Below are 18,034 nucleotides of genomic sequence, written 5' to 3' on the forward strand. Positions count from 1 at the left end.
TTCGGCTTCATTTGTGGTCGATGAGTGGAGCTGTTCTTTCAGCACCATCTCCTTCAGCACCCACGAGTGGACAGCGCTCAAGAACTCATGAACGAGCTTTGAGCGTCCACGCACGACCTGACACATCTTATCCAGATGTTTTTTCTTTCTTTCTTTCTTTCTTTCTTTCTTTTTTCTGTGGCGTCACTGCTGACTTGCAATACAATAACCTTTTAGAGTAAAACCTCTATGCTTACGTCCATGTCATTCTCGTTTCACAATCATCTTCAGCACGAGTGGCAGATTAACGACTCTAACATGGCTGTTAACATCTAATTATATGACACAGTGGGGCATGTTATTAGTACTTAGACTGCTGGACACGTATCTCGATTGTCGGTGTCTTTCAAGCACATTTTGTTGGAAAGATTCATATACGTATGATGTTATAGTCCAGGTTTCTCCCCAAAAAACAAAAACCTTATTGGTCGCTGCATTGTAAAGGTGTCTCCTAAATAAAATCAATTCACCAATGGCGTGGAAGGGATGGGGATATGGATTTCGCAAATTCATGAAGCATCACCGAAAGCACCATTGTCATTTATGGCACTTTGCGGCCAATAGCTAACGCGTATTCACGCACGCGCCTCCCGCCTCTCGCCCCCTCCTCTAGCCGCGTCCTCGCCGTGAACGCGCGTGGTACCCCCCCGGTCGCTAGGAGGAGGAGGAGGAGGATGTGGCGCGCGGAGGGGAAATGGCTGCCGAAAACAAGCCGGAAGGTAAGAGAGAAATAACAAGATTATTATTTTTCATTTCGCAGTTTTATCAGCGTTAAGCTCCAGATGATGACGATCAGGATAGGGATGCGCGACGGAGAAAGTCAGTGACATTTTCGCTTAGCTTATGTTTGTCACGAAATGGCAAAAAAGCTGAAGCGCTGATGGGATTAGCCATCTCAGAGACGGCTATTAAAATAACGGGAACGGAGTTAGGTAATCACGGGTTACGTTCATTACGCGACTCCTTTCATCTCAAAGCACACAGAGGTTTTTCAAAGTCACACGCATCCAAGTCAAGCCGAGCCACAGCCTTCGTTAGATGAAGAGAAACATGTTTTTCTTATAACTGAGACGCGCACATGAGCGCATCAGACGAAATGAACGCGTGAAATGACTCGCGCGCGTATGGTTCAGAGTGGGATTCCTCCACACCGCATCCACGTTCCCCGTGGGCTGACAAACAAGCGAGCTCCGTGAAGTCAAACGCGGTCAACTACTTCATTTTTCTTTCGCATTGAACAGGGCGACGCTTTTAACTCCAAAAGCGATAAATGCAGATTTATGGTGATGCTCTAAAACGTGATTGATTTCTTTCCACCCCCACCAGAACCCCCCTTTAGTGACTGAACCCACCGACAGCTGCTCGATATGCTTCAGTCTTGTGTGGAATATTTTCCCAGAACTGTGACTGTTTGGCCGCTGCTGTTTTGAAGCTGTCAGCAGTTATTTTCTTAGATAATAACACATTGAAACTGGATTGGAAAGGACACTGGGATAATTGAAGCGGAATTTTAATGAGGCAGCAAAATGAAAGGTACGTCTCTGCTCTTTCCTAAAGCGACTAAAACCAACTTCATTTGTTTTGAGTGTAATTATGACTAGTTTTTATATAGTCGAACATAAGTTCACTTTTTTTTGCATTAACGGAGCGCGTCTTGTATATCATTATTCGAGGATGCTTTTAATGTGGCCCTTACGTCTTAATGAAATTCTTTGAGATTAAAATATATGCATTTTTTTTTTTATTATATAACGAATTTGAAGGAAGACTTAAATAATTTAAGATCCACAAGACGCTCCCTCGCCTTCAAAATCCCTGTTTACTTTGATCCCTTTTTTGGAAAACGTAATTTTTTATAGGGGCCAAATAAATTGTCAGACATAAGTTTGATTCTAAAGCATCTTGGGAAGAAAATGCTGATTGTTCAATAATTAGCCGTGGAATAGCTTAAAATATCAACCACGAGTTTGTCAACATTGAATTATTTATTCAGCAAAATTTTTTTCTAAATCAAATCAGTCAAGGAAGTTTTTGTTCGTAACAGCCACATGGTGGTGCTATTGAGCTGTGCAAATCAGTAACCCCCCCCTTCAACCCCCCAACTTACACACATTGGAACTAAGAGTGATAACTAAGCTTGCCTATTAAAGAATTCCATCAAAGTTGCCCTCAGTGATTTGGGTGAGCTCGCAGAGTGCCTGTGTGGGACGGTATAGCGTGCATGTGTGCTGTTTCTGGAACGTATAGAATTATCTTCTAGAAAGAAAGTATTAATTACTCGGTATACTTCGGATCTACAGGCAATATAGATTCAGTTCTGTTGTTCCCGCTTGTTGTTGGATATCTTCATTTTTGCTATTGCTGAGAGATGACCTGGCCAGAAAAAGGTATTCCCTTTCTTTATGTTTCGTCGTGCACATTAATCTATGTAAGTCCAGTCAGGTAACGCTTTGCTCTTGCTCTACTTCTCAGAAAGAAAAATGTGTCATAATGTAACGTAAGTTTGGGGACAGAAAGATTCTAGGCTATTTTTACCCATTTGAGCTGCCACAGAACAGGAGAAAACATTGCCTCTTTTGACCTGTACGGCCTAAAACTGTGTCACGCATTTGTATCTGACAGTCTTTGCTCTCGCCAGCTTCCTGGATCAGTTCTATTCTTTTCCTCCACACAGGAAGCATATTCTCCAGTGGTTCTTGCCAACATGATGATGGCAGCTTACATACAAGGATGTGCTCCCCATCAGCTTTTAGATGTTTTCAAAGTCGTGTTCTGGAATATTTCTTTGGCTAGAGAGTGCATGAGAGTCTCTCCATCCATTCATCCATTATTTTGCTCTCTCTCATACGTGCTTCAACTCACCTGTATTGTGCTGAAAACTGCAGGCTGTGTAAGCTCAATTGTACATATTTGGTTGCTTATCAAATCTCAATTTATCTAATTTATCAGAGAAGTGAAATTTTCACTGTGTGGTTTTGCTTAAAATTAAGCTCCTGGGTGTTTTTGATTTGTTTGGCGATGCAAACAGCAGCACTCTTATAAATAAAAAAAATACAACTGATACTAATAGCTCTCCCAAACAAATTGGATTGTGTAGAATTTCTCTGAAGTTTTTCCTGGCTAAGTGAACATAGTAAGCCGTGCTCTCTGTTGCTGTGTCTCCCACTTTTACTCTTTCTATCTGAAGAAGTTCTTTTGACTCAATAGAGCTTTTCTAAATGATTGATCTTAAGGATTGATTAGCCAACTGGAAGGAGAAGGCACAGTGTGTCCAGTTTACCAGTGATTCCGGTACTAAATCCTTGGCCATCACTGTTAAAGAGTCAATATGAGCATAATGTTTACCAACGTTTAGGCGACAACAGGGAGAAATTAAAGTGCTAGTTCAGATTTCAGTTCCAGTAATTTGCATGCTTTTTATGGCTTGCTTTATGTGTTTCTTACAGCATCAGACTTTGCTGCTGTATACTTAAAGGGATAGTTCACCCAAGAAAAGAAAATTAATGTAGTATGACTTGCCTTTTGGAACATAAAAAGATTATTTATTTTTTCATTGTCCCCACAATAAAAGTCAATGGTAACTAAAAATATTACCAACATTCTTCAAGTCATACAAGTTTGAATGAGATGTGGGTGGGTGAGTGATGACATTTTTTAATTTTTGGGAGAACTATCGCTTTAATGAGCAGCAGTTTTATTCCCAGTTCCATGCTAATGTTGTGCATCCATGCTCAAAAGTAGGCTTTTCCCTGCCAGCTGCATTTAAGAATCCAGTAAGCCGCAGAAATTAGTAGAACCTCATCATGTGGTATGATTCAACATGTAGCGTTAGCTCCTCGCCAGCCTAGTTGATTGCACACCTACATACACATCTTGTATGCAATATGTGGATGCTGAAAAAGTTCATTTAAACCCACAAATGCAAGTGTGATGGCAGCTATTTTTCTTGAACTTAAAATAAACCTGAAATGACCTCTTGACCTCTAGTGCATGTACCAGTCAGTTGCAGAAGGGCAAAAAATGTATTGCAACATCACAATCATAATGCGCTGGAGTCATTCAGAAGGCGAGAGTAAAAGCAATTAATGACCTCTGCATGAATAGAAAGTAGAGGGCTTTGTATTTTTGTACCCACAGACCATCTCCCCTCACTGTTCCCTTCCCCCACTGTGTCCCCTGTAGGACTGAAGAAAATACGTAATCCGGATCGAATGTACAGAACCGCCGTCGGTTACACCGGCCACGTTCCTCCTAAGAGTGTCAGCGATGACACAGACAACAACAGTAAGAGAGCTGGCTTCCTTTTCCACTGCATCCCTCAAAACATGACAACGTTATGAAATGCTGTTCATCTTCTCTGCCCATTCGTTTACATACTGTATAACCTCATTGTCGCAGCTGGTATAGTTCTTCAGCAGTGTTTTTATAGTATTACCAGAGCCCAAACCAGAGAAAGATCAAATTATTACAAGACTTCAGTGTCTCTAGAGCATATGATCTAAAACCTTGCTTTCAGCACAATAATGGTTGTTTTCCTGGTGTGTTTACCAGGTTCAAGAGCTTAGCAAATTCTATCAAAGCAATTTGTAATAAGCCAACATTCAGCTGCTAGGTGACTTTTAGTGCAGGGTGTCGGGAGGGAGAGGCCATTCTTGGTAGATCAGCTTAAAAAAGGCCAGCGTCTCATTTTCATTCAGCTCCATTACAGATGATGTTTATTCATGCGTGGCCATGCTGCTCCGGAACGAGCAGCATATTTTTGGAAGCAGCAGCTCGTTGTCATGGCTAATCAACGCACAACGCTCTTTGAGCAGAGCTCAGGCGTTGGTTTGCGTGGGTGTGGATGAGGGTGTGTTCTTGTTGTGCTTCTCTCTCTCTCTCCAGCCGTTCTCAGTGATTTCACTGAGTGATCAAGGCTGTTTCGAAGAGACACTCACTTAATGAAGACACTCCGACATGGACACTAAGTGGCAGGAGTTCTGCTGTCCAGTTGTTGAAGGCTAACAGTGTAATTAGCAGCTGGAGGGATACACATCTCAGCCGTCTCTGGTCATGCTGGCTCTTGGTGGTTTAAAAGGATTAGTTCACTTCAGAATTAAAATTTCCTGATAATTTACTCACCCCCACGTCATCCAAGATGTCTATGTCTTTCTTTCTTCAGTCAAAAAGAAATGAAGGTTTTTGAGGAAAACATTCCAGTATTTTTCTCCATATAGTGGACTTCACTGGGATACAGTGGGTTGAAGGTCCAAATTGCAGTGTCATTGTTGCTTCAAAAGGCTCTACACGATCCCAGCCAAGGAATAAGGGTCTTGTCTAGTGAAACAATTGGCCGTTTTCTAAAAAAAAATAAAAATGTATATACTTTTTAACCACAAATGCTCGTCTTGCACTGCTCTGTGATGCACCACACATTACGTAATCACGTTGGAAAGGTCACATGTGACATAGGTGAAAGTACCTATCCGGTGTCTACAAAGTGAATGTGCAAAGACTAAGTCAAATGCCCTTTACAAAAAAAGGTAAAACAACGATGTTGGACAATTTTGAATTTGGAGGAGAAAATGAGATGGAGTTTTTCGTCCTACTGCGGTACTTCTGCCTACGTCATACGTGACCTTTCCAACCTGATTACGTAATGTGTGGCGCATTGCAGAGCTAGTACAAGATGAACATTTGTGGTTAAAAAGTATGAATATTATTATTATTATTATTATTATTTTTTTTTTTTAAATGACCGATTGTTTCGCTAGACAAGACCCTTATTCCTCATCTGGGATCATGTAGAGCCCTTTGAAGCTGCACTGAAACTGACATTTGGACCTTCAACCCGTTGAACCCTGGTGAAGTCCTCTATATGGAGAAAAATCCTGGAATTTTTTCCTCAAAAAACTTAATTTCTTGTCGACTGAAGAAAGAAAGACATGAACATCTTGGATGACATCGGGGTGAGTAAATTGTCAGGAAATTTTAATTCTGAAGTCAACTAATCCTTTAACAACATCAACTCTTTGCAGACATGTTGGTAATCCATTGATTAGCCTACATGTTGATTTTCAAATGAAATGGGCCGATGGTTCTTATAATGCAGTGGTAGATGTTGCTTGTGAGCCTTGAATCCCTGGACGTGTCGGAATGTGAGGATAAAAGGAGATCCAGTTCAGGCAGCCCTCTTCATGGACCCCATTTCAGTCTGATTCTTTTGCTTTGTTGAGCCAAGAAAAGCTTTGGGAGCCAACTGGGACAGAACCAGAATGTCGAAGTGAGCTAATTGGGAGGAATCCTGGTCTGCCGTTCCTCTCCTTCCCCCTCTCCTCTTCCCTAGTGTCCAGCATAGCCTTTTTTACTCCACCAGTGGAAATCCCCAGATGAACTACACCCACTTATTAAGGCAGCCACAATGCACATCGTCTAATCTCTTTAGAATATGTTTAGATGTGCAGCTTTTTCACTTTTAGGCCTATGTGTGTTCAATTCATACCAAGTATTTTGCTATCACATGAATTTGCAATTTTTTTTTTCCATTGCATATTTTCTTGGACAAGAGTCAATAGACAAGAAGCAGTTAGCCTCTGGAGACCTAGGGATATTCATCCCTTGACTTCAATGGAAGGATGATAGTGCATTCATTTGCTTTCTTGTCACAAACACAGTATCCCATATCTTCAGTGTTTTATCAGCAAGGCTTTATTTTCAAAAAACACCCTAGCAATTAAGAGAGAAGTTGCTGCCGTACAGATCTTTTAAATTGGCTAAGATAAAATTTAATTGAGATCCTGCAAATAATGAGAGGTTTTGTTCGTGTTGCAGAGACGCAAACAGTTGACTGAACTGCTCTACCAAAGCAGAGAGCAGAGAGAGACGCTGGTCTCCTGGGACACCCAGACACGAAAGTGAGGTTATCACAGAATCGGCCTCCTGTCTTGAAGGAGTTTGAACTCTTTGCTTGCATAACATCTCTCGTTATCAAAACAGTTGGCGGTAATTGTGCCAAGCTCTAGCGTGTCGGGCGTCCGGTGACGCTTCACTTGGCGCAGGCTTATGCCACTCTTCATAACAATCATGCCTTATCTGTGCGTGCCAGCATACATTCGGTTTACTCATCTCAGGGAGCAAGTCACGACTGAGCCAGTGCAGCAGAGCTTCCTTTTAGGTCCAGCAGGTTTAAATGAAGCTGACCTTGTTGTTTTTGGAGACCTTTGACAAAATCACACCAAGAGTGAAAGGATGTTGTTTAGCTATCCAATCTCTCACTTTCAATGTGGTTTTGGCTTCGGTGCTCACTCCGTGTAAATGGCTTTCGTGTACCGTGCTGTTATTAACACCGAAATGAGGTTATTATGAGTCGTCTAAAGACTCAGACATTCAGTACATGATTCAAACAAGGAGCTATTGAAGAGCATAGTGATGATAATATGCAATTTTTGTTACTGTGATGATGGCGAGAGAGAGAGAGAGAGAGAGAGAGAGAGAGAGAGAGAGAGCTCGGGTAGGGCAGAAAACAGGACCAAATTGTTTGCCAGAACTCTAAAGTGCATTTTGTATGCATAGCTCAACTCTTTATCCATTTGTATTCATACACTCATTTGCATGATTGAGTCCATGTGTATTTGAGCATTCTCATATCCTCTGTCTTGTTTATGTCTCTGAATGCCTTTGGTAGTCAGTGTTGCATGGATTTGCATGTTGGTTTTATGCGTCCAGGTGTAAGACAGTGGTTCAAGCTGGTGTTTGCCTATTTGTGTGCTGTTTATAGGACCTGCTTCTGTTTTATAATTCATGTCAGAAGCATATGTTTTGTTATCACTTCATTTATCTTATGCCTCAGAATGTCTATATAATATTTGCATATTATCTAGTAGTGCATTTTTATTTTACATTTCTGTAGATTGCACAATAATTTTTAAAGAAAGAAAAATGTATTATTGAGAGCTATTTTATCCCTTTCTTGTACACAGTTAATGCATTTATATAGATATCAATATTATATTCATTAGGCATTTGAAGGAAACATTAAATCAATATGAGTTAGTTCCATGCAGCATTATTCTGATTATATTTAAGCACCAGGGGCCAGATTCACAAAACATTCTTGAAAATATAATTCAGAAGAATTTTATTATTTTCTTGGTTTCTAACTTAAAAAACATTCTTTTCAGGAATAAAGTATATTAACTAGGATAATTCAAATTCTTGACGAATATGCTTTTATGTCCTTAAAGGGATAGTTCAGCCAAAAATGAAAATTATCCCATAATTTAATCACCCTCAAGCCATCCTAGGTGTATATGACTATCTTCTTTCAGACGAACATAATCGGAGTTATACTTAAAAAAATATCCAATCTTCATAAAGGGAGTCCAAAAAAGCATCCATCCATCATAAAAATAATCAATACGGCTCCAGGGGTTAATAAAGGCCATCTGAAGCGAAGCGATGCATTTTGTAAAAAAAAAAAAAAAAAAAAATCTGTATTTAAAACTTTATAAACTAAAATAACTAGGCAGATGACCATGTATGACACAGGATATCGTAAACTTAGACACCTCTCGCAGTTCAAACAAATAGGACGAAATATATCGAAATCCTCCAATATTTCTCTTTAAAATTTCTCATTTTAGACTAATTTGTGAACAGTGTTTTGTTTTGCTATCCTCTGCATCATGGTCAGGGATTACCCTTTCACTGTAAATCGGCCGTTTGCCGAGAAGCTAGTTATTAAAGTATTAAATATGGATATTTTTCTAACAAAAACGCATTGTTTCGCTTCAGAATGCCTTTATCAACCCCCTGGAGCAGTATGGATTGTTTTTATGATGGTTGGATGCACTTTTTTAGGGCTTGAAAATCTCACCCCTCATTCACTCCCTTTATAAAGCTTGGATATTTTAACTCCAGTTGTGTTAGATTGTGCGATAGTCATATACATCTAGGATGGCTTGAGGCTGAGTAAATTATGGGATAATTAAAAACTATCCCTTTAAGATTTATTAGCATTAAAATATTGAGTTTGTTTTAAAATATTGAGTATTATTTGAGCATGCTAGAAAACAATCAGACAATGTCTGATTTATTCTTAAGAAAAAGATTAAAACATTAGAAAACATTAAAATGTTTCTTTAGAAAATAGTTGAGAACTTTTTTTTCCCTAATGAACGTATTATTGTTTTCTTTAAGAATGTTAATGAATTCAGACCTTGGACTTTTACCAGAGAAATGAAAGAACAAACAAAAAAAGACAAGTATGAGTAGATGTAACTTTCCAAACTCCATGAAAACACAGCTCCCACGCAGGGAGATGACAGTGACATTAATTTACCTTTTTAATGTGTAAAAACCACAGAGAAGCTTTGCATTTTTATAACCTCCTCTCTATAAACAATCTTCATTAGCCAAATGCCAGATAGCTATCTGGCGGATGATCTATTGAATGGCGCAGATGTGGCCGCTGATGGTGATGAAGGCCCGGAGCCAGTGAAGGAGCTGTAGTATTAAGCAGAACAATAGAGCAATCACTGCTTTGATTGGTATTGATCTTGGAGCGGGAGGGACGAGTGAAATTGAAACTGACCAGTTGGACCCGGATCCCATTTGAATCAGAAAAGGTGGTAAAACAGCGTGCCAAATGATGTCATGGCTCTGGCCGGACACAAGCTTCCTTTAATGGCTTTCGGGCGGCACATTATTCTCTGTTAAGAGGAAATGTGAATCATTGTCAGGCCGTTTCCCTGTGGGGAAAAAATAGATTTATCATCCTCCCTTTCATTCTTTTATCCTCATATTCCCTTCTTTATGTCCACTCTGTCACTATGGTTTTTATGATGAGGATCATGATCACACAATCATCCTGTCAAAATGCTTTATATGAGCATGATTAGTTATGATAAAGCGTCGCATACAGTGTGGTGCAGAGTTGATCAGAATTCAGTCAACATCATCCTTGGTGCTAGTGAAACTCAAATCACAGAGAAAAAAAGAAAAAGTGTGCAAAGAAAAGGTATCCTATCATTGTGGCACAAAAGCAAGAGGACACTATCGATTTGAGATCTGTTTTTGTCAGCCCTCTTTATCCTATCCTAAAACAAGCTTTGCTCTTTTCTCTGAAGTGATGCTTGCTCAAGCTGCCATGACAGATACAGTAAAACAGCTCTTCAATGTCAAGCCTTTTAAAGATGAGCCGTTAAACCCCAGATTAGCACCAAGATTCACATGTTTTTCTGGCTCAAAGGGTTTTGAGGAGGAGGACCAGCGCTGGAGGTCACGGCAGCGCTCCTTCTCGACTTTTCCTCAGATTTGTTGAAGAATCTCTCCACACCTCCTGCTTTAAAGTGTTCACACTGCAGACTCTCTCTGGACGAGGTCTGGCTCCGAGCTCCATGACCTTGAGTCGCTTCAGTAGATGCTAAATCAATTTGACTGACATCGTCCAACCCTTCAAGTCATTGCTAATTCAATAGAAATTTTATTGCATACAGAAAAAGATCTTGCCTCTCATACACACAGCAGAATGTGGCGTTTTTATCTGCTGGTGGATTTATAAACTGTAGTTGCTCTGAGGTTGATGTAGCCCAAAGCGGTCAAAGGTAGTTTTGAGGGAATGCTGGGCCATACATATTATATATTTGTGACATTATAAAATGAGGTAATATCATGAATATTGTGGTAATGTTAAAAAGTTATGTTTATAAATACATAAAGCCAATTTAATTTCCCTTTTCCTTTTTGTAGGAAGAATACTTATATTTGTATATTTTAAGTAAATATTTTAAATGTTCCATTTGTGTTCATTTAGTAAAAAAGTGTAAGTGGTCACTATGTCAAAATAAAAAAATTATGTAATAGGGGTTGTCAAAGGTACCGACTTTGGGACCAAGTCAGTACTGAAATTTTAAAAATGTTGAGCAGATTCTTAAACACCTCTGATTGGCTGTTGTGTTCACGTGCTCAACAGATATGTCTGTGATTGGTTACAATGATCAGCGCTTCAAAACATGTCATAGACATCTTTGACGCTCTTCACTAAGTACTTACACAGATACACATGGGAATGTTTAAAAGCAGGAGTCCATCACTGGATATATTAAGTAAGCGCTCAGTGAAGAGCATCAAAGATGTCTATTTACAACATGTTTTTGAAGCGTTGATCATTATTGCCAATCACAGACATATCTGTTGAGTGTGTGAACACATTGGCCAATTAGAGGTGTTTACGAATCCACTCTACAGTGCTCCAAATTCTAGAGGGAAATGCTGGTGTTGTCACATTTTTTAAATTTGTGTACCAATTTGGTACCGAAGAAGGTACTTTTGACAACCCTAGTATGTACTTCGTAACAATACACTTGTTAAGTATGATGTCAGGCGTCGCTGCTTCCAGGTCCAAATGCTCTATCAGATGCCAAAAGCAAACAAACAGTGCTAATATACACTCACAATGTGATGTGTCCTCACCTTTATCTTCATACTGAAATCCCAGATGGCAGAACAGTGATTCATCTTATAAATCGTTAAAATATTTGTGTCCGAGATGCCGTGAGCACATAAATTATTGTGTACACCGTTAGTTTTTAAAAGCTTAGCTTAAATGTGTAATATGAATAAATAGTGCTCATAAACAGCTGCTGAGATAGTATCAAGTGAAATGAGTAGAGGCTTGGAACCGGCGGAAACAATATTTGACTTAACAAACGGATAGCTGGGTCTTTTTCATGGGAGGCAAAAAAAATCTCCTTTTTAAATCTTTCGAGGGCAAATGCAAAAATATTGAATATCATCAAAATTTGGAAAAAATACTGAGATATATCGATTTTTAGATATATTGCCTAGCCCTACTTAAAATTCAGTTCATCATCACAACACAAACTTAATAATTAAGTTAGATTCATTTGATCTCTTTGCGATCTATGCATGTGTTTAAGTTGTTTCTTATGTTATGGTCTTCCTATTTGTGTTTTGCTTGACCAGACATGGATAACGCTGTGGGTGTGACTCCAATGTCTGAATATTCACCTTTCGTCCCATGGAAATTAGCATATAGATAACTATACCACTGATTTTCATGCAGTGCACAATTCCCTGGAGAGAGGCGCGGAGGAGGCTTGTAGTATGGAGGTTGGAATGCCAGCTTGGTAAAAGACCATGTCAGCCCGCTGCGTTCTCCTTTCTTATGCTGTCTTTCATATCAAAGCCTTTCCTACTTCCACTTGAAAGTCAAAAGACCTCCCTCTTTCCTAGCCTGCCTTCAACTCATGTGGCTAATAAAGCAGTTGAGGGAAGACCACTTGAAAAGTTTACCAGCGCCATTGATGAATTAACATGCAGTCCCATCCTTCTCCCTGTCTGCATGGAACTACTGTGCAATGAGCCCTTATTTCTGTCACATTAATTTTGTTTGAAAAAATGGAGGAAAAAATCTCAAATTTCCCTAGACACCCCTTAATATCTATACTGGGAGCTGTAAATGTTGCTTTTCCCAGCATTTTTCAGTCTTTATTATACAAAGTTTTATAATTAACTGACACCTCATCTCACTGGAGGATTTGAGTTTTTCTTTCCGTTTTATTATATGTACAGCTTTTTTTTTTTTTACAAGCTAAAAAATTAATCAGTTGATGAGTAGAATCTATAGCATGCTGGTTTGCAATTTGCATTTTTTTTATTATAATCTAAAGTTTCATTTGAGATGCGAACGGCTATGAGATTTGATTTTCTGGAACATTTCTCACGAGACAGATTGCGGTCCTTGGTGAAACATCTCTGTAATATGACAGATGGGCCAAAATCGATCCATTAACAGAGGCGAAGCGAAAGTGACGTAATTGATCTCCATAACATTTACTCCTTTAGGTTTTTGTTGTCTTTGCAGATGTCCTCTATGCCACTATCTGTTGTACAGAAATGGCTCTAGATTTACTTGACCTCCAATTGAGCAAACATTTTTTTTCTTGAATCTGTTCTTATATCAGGATAGTTTAATGCATTTCCTCCAAAGCCTACATTCTCCAAAATGGGATCAAAAAGCCATGGCAGACACTACAGCGACCCTTGTGCAGGCTCGTGTCTGCTGTATGATGAGGTAGAGAGAAAATCAAATCTGTAAATGTCACCCTCTCCTTATTCAGACAGGCTCCAGATTTGCCTTCTGAAGCAGATTTGCCGCTCTCAGAGCATTTGTCATTGCACCATTCTTAATTTGAAGAGTTTCTAAAGGAGTGTTAGAAGCGTACACCCCGCCACGATCTGAGACAAAACCGCTTACGGCAGGTGAAATGGCGTTCCGTGGAAAATACAGTCTACAAATAAACAAATGCAAACAGAAAATGTCCGTCAGTGCTGACAATTTAATGGAAAAAGAGACGGCTTTCATTAAAAAGTGACATTGGGCTGATGAGGTGTGGAAAGTTTTTGTGTCCATTCTTGTCTTTTTACACTTTGCAGTGGCGAAGCTCCATCTGTTTTGAGACCGACCCATGTACGTGCACACGATAGATGCTTACAGAGTCATTAAAGAACGCAGATATGCGGTAATCCTCAGAGGGAGAACCTTCTTTGTGCTTGCCTTGGGTGAACAGAAATGTAGCTCTGCAGATTTAGAATACGAGAACTCATTTTGCACAGTTAGCCTGTTTTGCCATTTAGATCTGTCCGCTCAATTAAAAGGCATTAATTATGAACGTGTGCGAGAAATGTCAAAACATTTCAACAGACACCTTTGCAGATGATTGTTCTTTATAAATCCTGTTTATCGGATTGTATTGTTCCAAGGAGATTAAAAACTATGAGGCCCACACACACAGTGGTTGTGTTAAAGTCCCCCTGTAGTCAATAATTTTATCCCTTAAAACTCATCTTTGATGAGCAAAATTACATATTTAAACTTTTTTTTTTTTCCTGCAAAATTTCTTTATGAATTAAAATAGCTTGAATGTAACTCAACACCCTTGCTTCATTTAGTATACACGGATCTATGAATATGCAAATTAGCCCCACCTCCACTCAATCACACAAGCTCAGAATACACGATCCACTCGGTCAACTTTACTGTAGTAAACGCTGCACATTGGCAAGTGGAAATCTGGTTTAATTCAGTATTAGGTGTATATGTTTGAACATACATGCTCGTCTACAATTTGATGTGTCAGAATGGGAATGTGCGGACACATAACAGTACAACGTCGGACACATAACAGTAATTAATATGATTAGCCTTTTGCTTGACTACGTTATCAAACAGCTAATAATGTGTTGCTAATGTTGCACAAACCATGTTCCGGTTCGCCATTTCAGTCTGCCTTCTAAATATCAGTATATTTTCTTAGAAACGCTTTGAAAAACTTCAGTGGAGAAAGGCATATAGTTCATCGTAATATACATCATATTCATAATTCACACAATATATTGCTAAATGTATCTGATTTTTCATATTGACCAAAATAAATAAATAAATAAATAAATAAAAATAACCTGGCTTCTCTTGAGACCCCCCTGCTTCAGAGCGGTCATAGTTAATGATATGCTAAAACCTGTCCGTGCATTGACGGGATTGGTTACAACATTTTTGTGATGTAGAGAACAAGGACAGTTTCAAAGTGCGTTTTTGCATCACTGCAGTTTTAAGGAGAAAAAATACTCAGCAATGGTGCTGACTTATGAATTTTGCACATGGTTTGTCTTATAGCATATTAAAAACACCACATAGACATATAAACAACATTAAAAACTTGATTTTCACCACAGGGGGTCTTTAATCAACATAGTCTTTCAATTTTAAGAGAAAATTGAATAAAAAATAAAGACACTGCTCTCTAATTGTTTTTGTGATATCATTGTCACTTTACAGACACATAAAAAGCATTGTAGTTATGGGTAAAAATAGAGCTTTACAGAAATTACAGTCCATGAATAATTATTATTCGTAGTGCAAACATTTTTTATTAATTTTTTATTTAATTTTTAGTTGAAGGTTGAGTGTGTGCAGTAGTACCTAGATTTGTGAGGAACTTTAAACCTTTGTTCCTCTTTCCATTTCTGATGCCTTTTAACATGATTTAATGACAGAAAATTCCAAAAATAGGGATACTTTGTCTAAATATTGTAAAACTTGATTTTGGAAGGCCCGATCGGCCCTATGGTTTATCCATGCCCGATGCTTACCAACCGTTTATCACCTTAGTGAATAGTATGTTTCAGCTCATTTGTCATGTAAACACTCTCAGTGAAAATAAAGCTGCTTTTCAGCCACTGCCTTTAGGGCTTTTCTGTCACCATCAGTGTTGTTCTTCTTATTGGGGTCACTTAAAGTCACATGTGGGATCTGTACAAACATGCTGCTTATTGACAGTGAGAGATCCCACAGTGCCTTTGCGCAGAAGTCACATTCATCACTTATTTCGGCCTAGAACGTTCCGTATTTAGTGACCTCCAATGCCTCCCGTTGAAAAGTTCAGTCTATCTATCTGTCACTTTAGCCTATCTCACGGCTGCTGACATAGAGTTTCTGAAGAATTTAAAAGAGCTCTTTATGGTGAGATGATAAAGAGTTAAGTTATGCTATACCTTTGTATCCTCGGTTTAGACCAGACTCTCTGATGCTTGACATTACTTTGAAGGGCAGGTTTGATAGGTGTTTTTCAAAGATTCCCTCAGATCAAGAGTCGGACATCAGTTAGACGAGGGCCACATGCGGGTGCGGCGCCTTGGCATTTGCGCTGAATGTTGATTGGTGTTCGTGTCGAACGTGAATGTGTTTTTATATGTCAGTAGAGTTTGAAACGGGAGCGATTCATCTTAATGCATTCATAATTAATTATAGTGGGTGCGCATGCCTGTGTGCACCTATAATTGTTTACATGAGAAGGAGCAAAGAGTCCACAGCGCTCTATTCTGTTCTATCTTTCTCTACCACCTACATCCACACATTATTTATATCTGTGTGAGTATTAGCAGCGTGTGCGTAGCCTTGTTTTGTTTTTCATTTTCTTTGTTGTTAAGCCGTTTTCCCTCAGCTCTGCGTCTCATTGGCTACTCTTGGGAGACGGTCGTGAAAGAGAGAGAAAGGCAAACGCTTAAGGCAGCGCTTGGCAGACGGCGACTGACTCTGTGATTAAAATTTGCCTCTAAAGCCACAGTCGTCAGAGTCAGCATAATTTAAAAGCCCCTTACTTTGATGCAGAACAATGAGACTAAATGGCAGTCTTCAGAATCGCTCACTTGTTCTGCCAAAGCATGTAGCAAGATGAAGGAAGAGACGAGAAATGACAAATAGGAATAGGAAGGGATATATAGTCTAGTCTTAATTATCCTGTAAATAAGTTGCTCAACGCCTCGTTCTTTTATAATTCATCCCAGTCGAGTTACTTGGAATGAAAGAGAGAAAAACTTTTCAAGAGAAGCCGCTCATTTATTCATTGTCTTATGCGAATATACTGTGTGTTTTTCTTCTAAATCTTTGCTTTAGATGGAGCATAACAGCCACAGATCTTCCAATTTAAAATGTGAAATGGTCATTAGATCCCAACGAAACTGTTGCCAAGAGAGAGACGGCGCTAAATAAAAAGGCAAATCGCAAGTGAAATCTTTTGAAACTCAATAGTTTCTCCTAGATACCAGTGAGATCAGGTTTTTCTTTTGAGTAAAATGCCTAGTAATCGCACACTCTATTTCTCAGTGTTGAGGGTAACGCATTACAAGTAACTTGAGTTCTACTTTTTCAAGTAACTAGTAAAGTAACTTTTTCAATTTACAACAAAATATCCTGTCCTGTCCCCATGTTGAGAGAAATAAAGTGCAGAGGTGTTGTGTGCGCTGTGTGAACATGATGGGATTGTAGTTCAAGACTAAATGTGAACATGTATTTACTCATCTCACTTGCACAAAAACATTCAGAATCCCTGAAAATGAATATAAACAGTGAAATGCAATCTAGAATTTTATGCAAACCCTGTAATACTTAACTATATTGAATTACACAAATATACTTTATGCATTTAATCTCACTTTATTAACCAGTGTCTTTGCTGCTGACCTTTATTGATCCAATTCAACCATACTAATAAACAAAAATGACTTTAGATAAGTTTTTTAACAAGAGTGTTGAACTTCCTTCTCCTGTATCCTATTCTTCTTTAATCCAGAATGGCAGCACAGCTGAAAGGTTTGTTTGAGCTGCGCCCTCTACTGTACAGGCATAAATATGCATTTCCTTCAGCCTGAGGCTTATTCATTTCACTTTTGGTGTGGAAGGGCCTTTACATTTGACAAAAATAGAACTTTTTTGTTGTTATTAAAAAACAAAGAAGTAAGCCCAGCCCAGGTGAGGAAAAAGTAATGTAAAGTACTGCAACGCATTACTTTTCATAAAAAGTAACTAAGTAACGCAGTTAGTTACTTTTTTAGGGAGTAACGCAGTATTGTAATGCATTCCTTTTAAAAATAACTTTCCCCAACACTTCTGTGCAATTCATGTTCATCGTATATACCTCTACATACTTATTGTATACAGTGCTTCCCACAGGTTTGAAATATACTTGTGGTGGTAGCCGGGCGAAAAATCCTCCTATTACCCACGGCACAAAAATGGTCTACTACATGTGACAAACATAATGTGTGATTGTTAACAGTATTTTTATTTATTGAAATTAATTTGAATTACATAGCATACTATTGCATTTAATTACATACTAATATTATGCATTATTATGCATTGTGAATTATGCAAAATTACAGCATTTAAATGTTTATCCTTTTCCTATGTTCTCCTTGCTGTCATATAGTTTCTCTCTCAGTGAATGGGACACAGATTTTATTAGTAAAATTTATAAAATGAATAATATATGTGTCAAATAATGTTCTTAGTCTTGTCTTCCTGTGGGGGAGACTACAATAATTTACTATGAATTAAATGGAAATCAAATTAAATACAATTTATTGTGTAACCAAAATACCAATAATGCCTAAAAGAAAAAGAAAAAAACTTTTAATTACTTTGACTTTTGAC

General features: G+C 38.6%; 1 protein-coding gene across 12 annotated transcripts in view; it reads left to right on the top strand.

Moving 5' to 3' along the window:
- The window catches only part of camta1b (calmodulin binding transcription activator 1b), a 324,903-nt gene that overhangs the window by 1,998 nt on the left and 304,871 nt on the right, over positions 1-18,034 (top strand). For 9 of the 12 annotated variants that reach the window (XM_048172641.1, XM_048172642.1, XM_048172643.1 and 6 more), the window contains exons 1-2: positions 653-758; positions 4,222-4,323. The exons of 1 other annotated variant lie outside the window; for it this stretch is intronic. In XM_048172641.1, coding sequence (XP_048028598.1) covers positions 734-758; positions 4,222-4,323 — 127 coding nt within the window. In that variant the 5' untranslated portion in view covers positions 653-733. Of the gene's footprint in view, positions 1-652; positions 759-1,218; positions 1,573-4,221; positions 4,324-18,034 lie in introns of those variants that run through there. 2 more of the 12 variants (XM_048172653.1, XM_048172647.1) reach the window with 2 other exon arrangements.

The sequence above is a fragment of the Megalobrama amblycephala genome, linkage group LG21, assembly GCF_018812025.1.
Source record: "Megalobrama amblycephala isolate DHTTF-2021 linkage group LG21, ASM1881202v1, whole genome shotgun sequence".
In the NCBI taxonomy this organism is placed as follows: Eukaryota; Metazoa; Chordata; class Actinopteri; order Cypriniformes; family Xenocyprididae; genus Megalobrama; species Megalobrama amblycephala.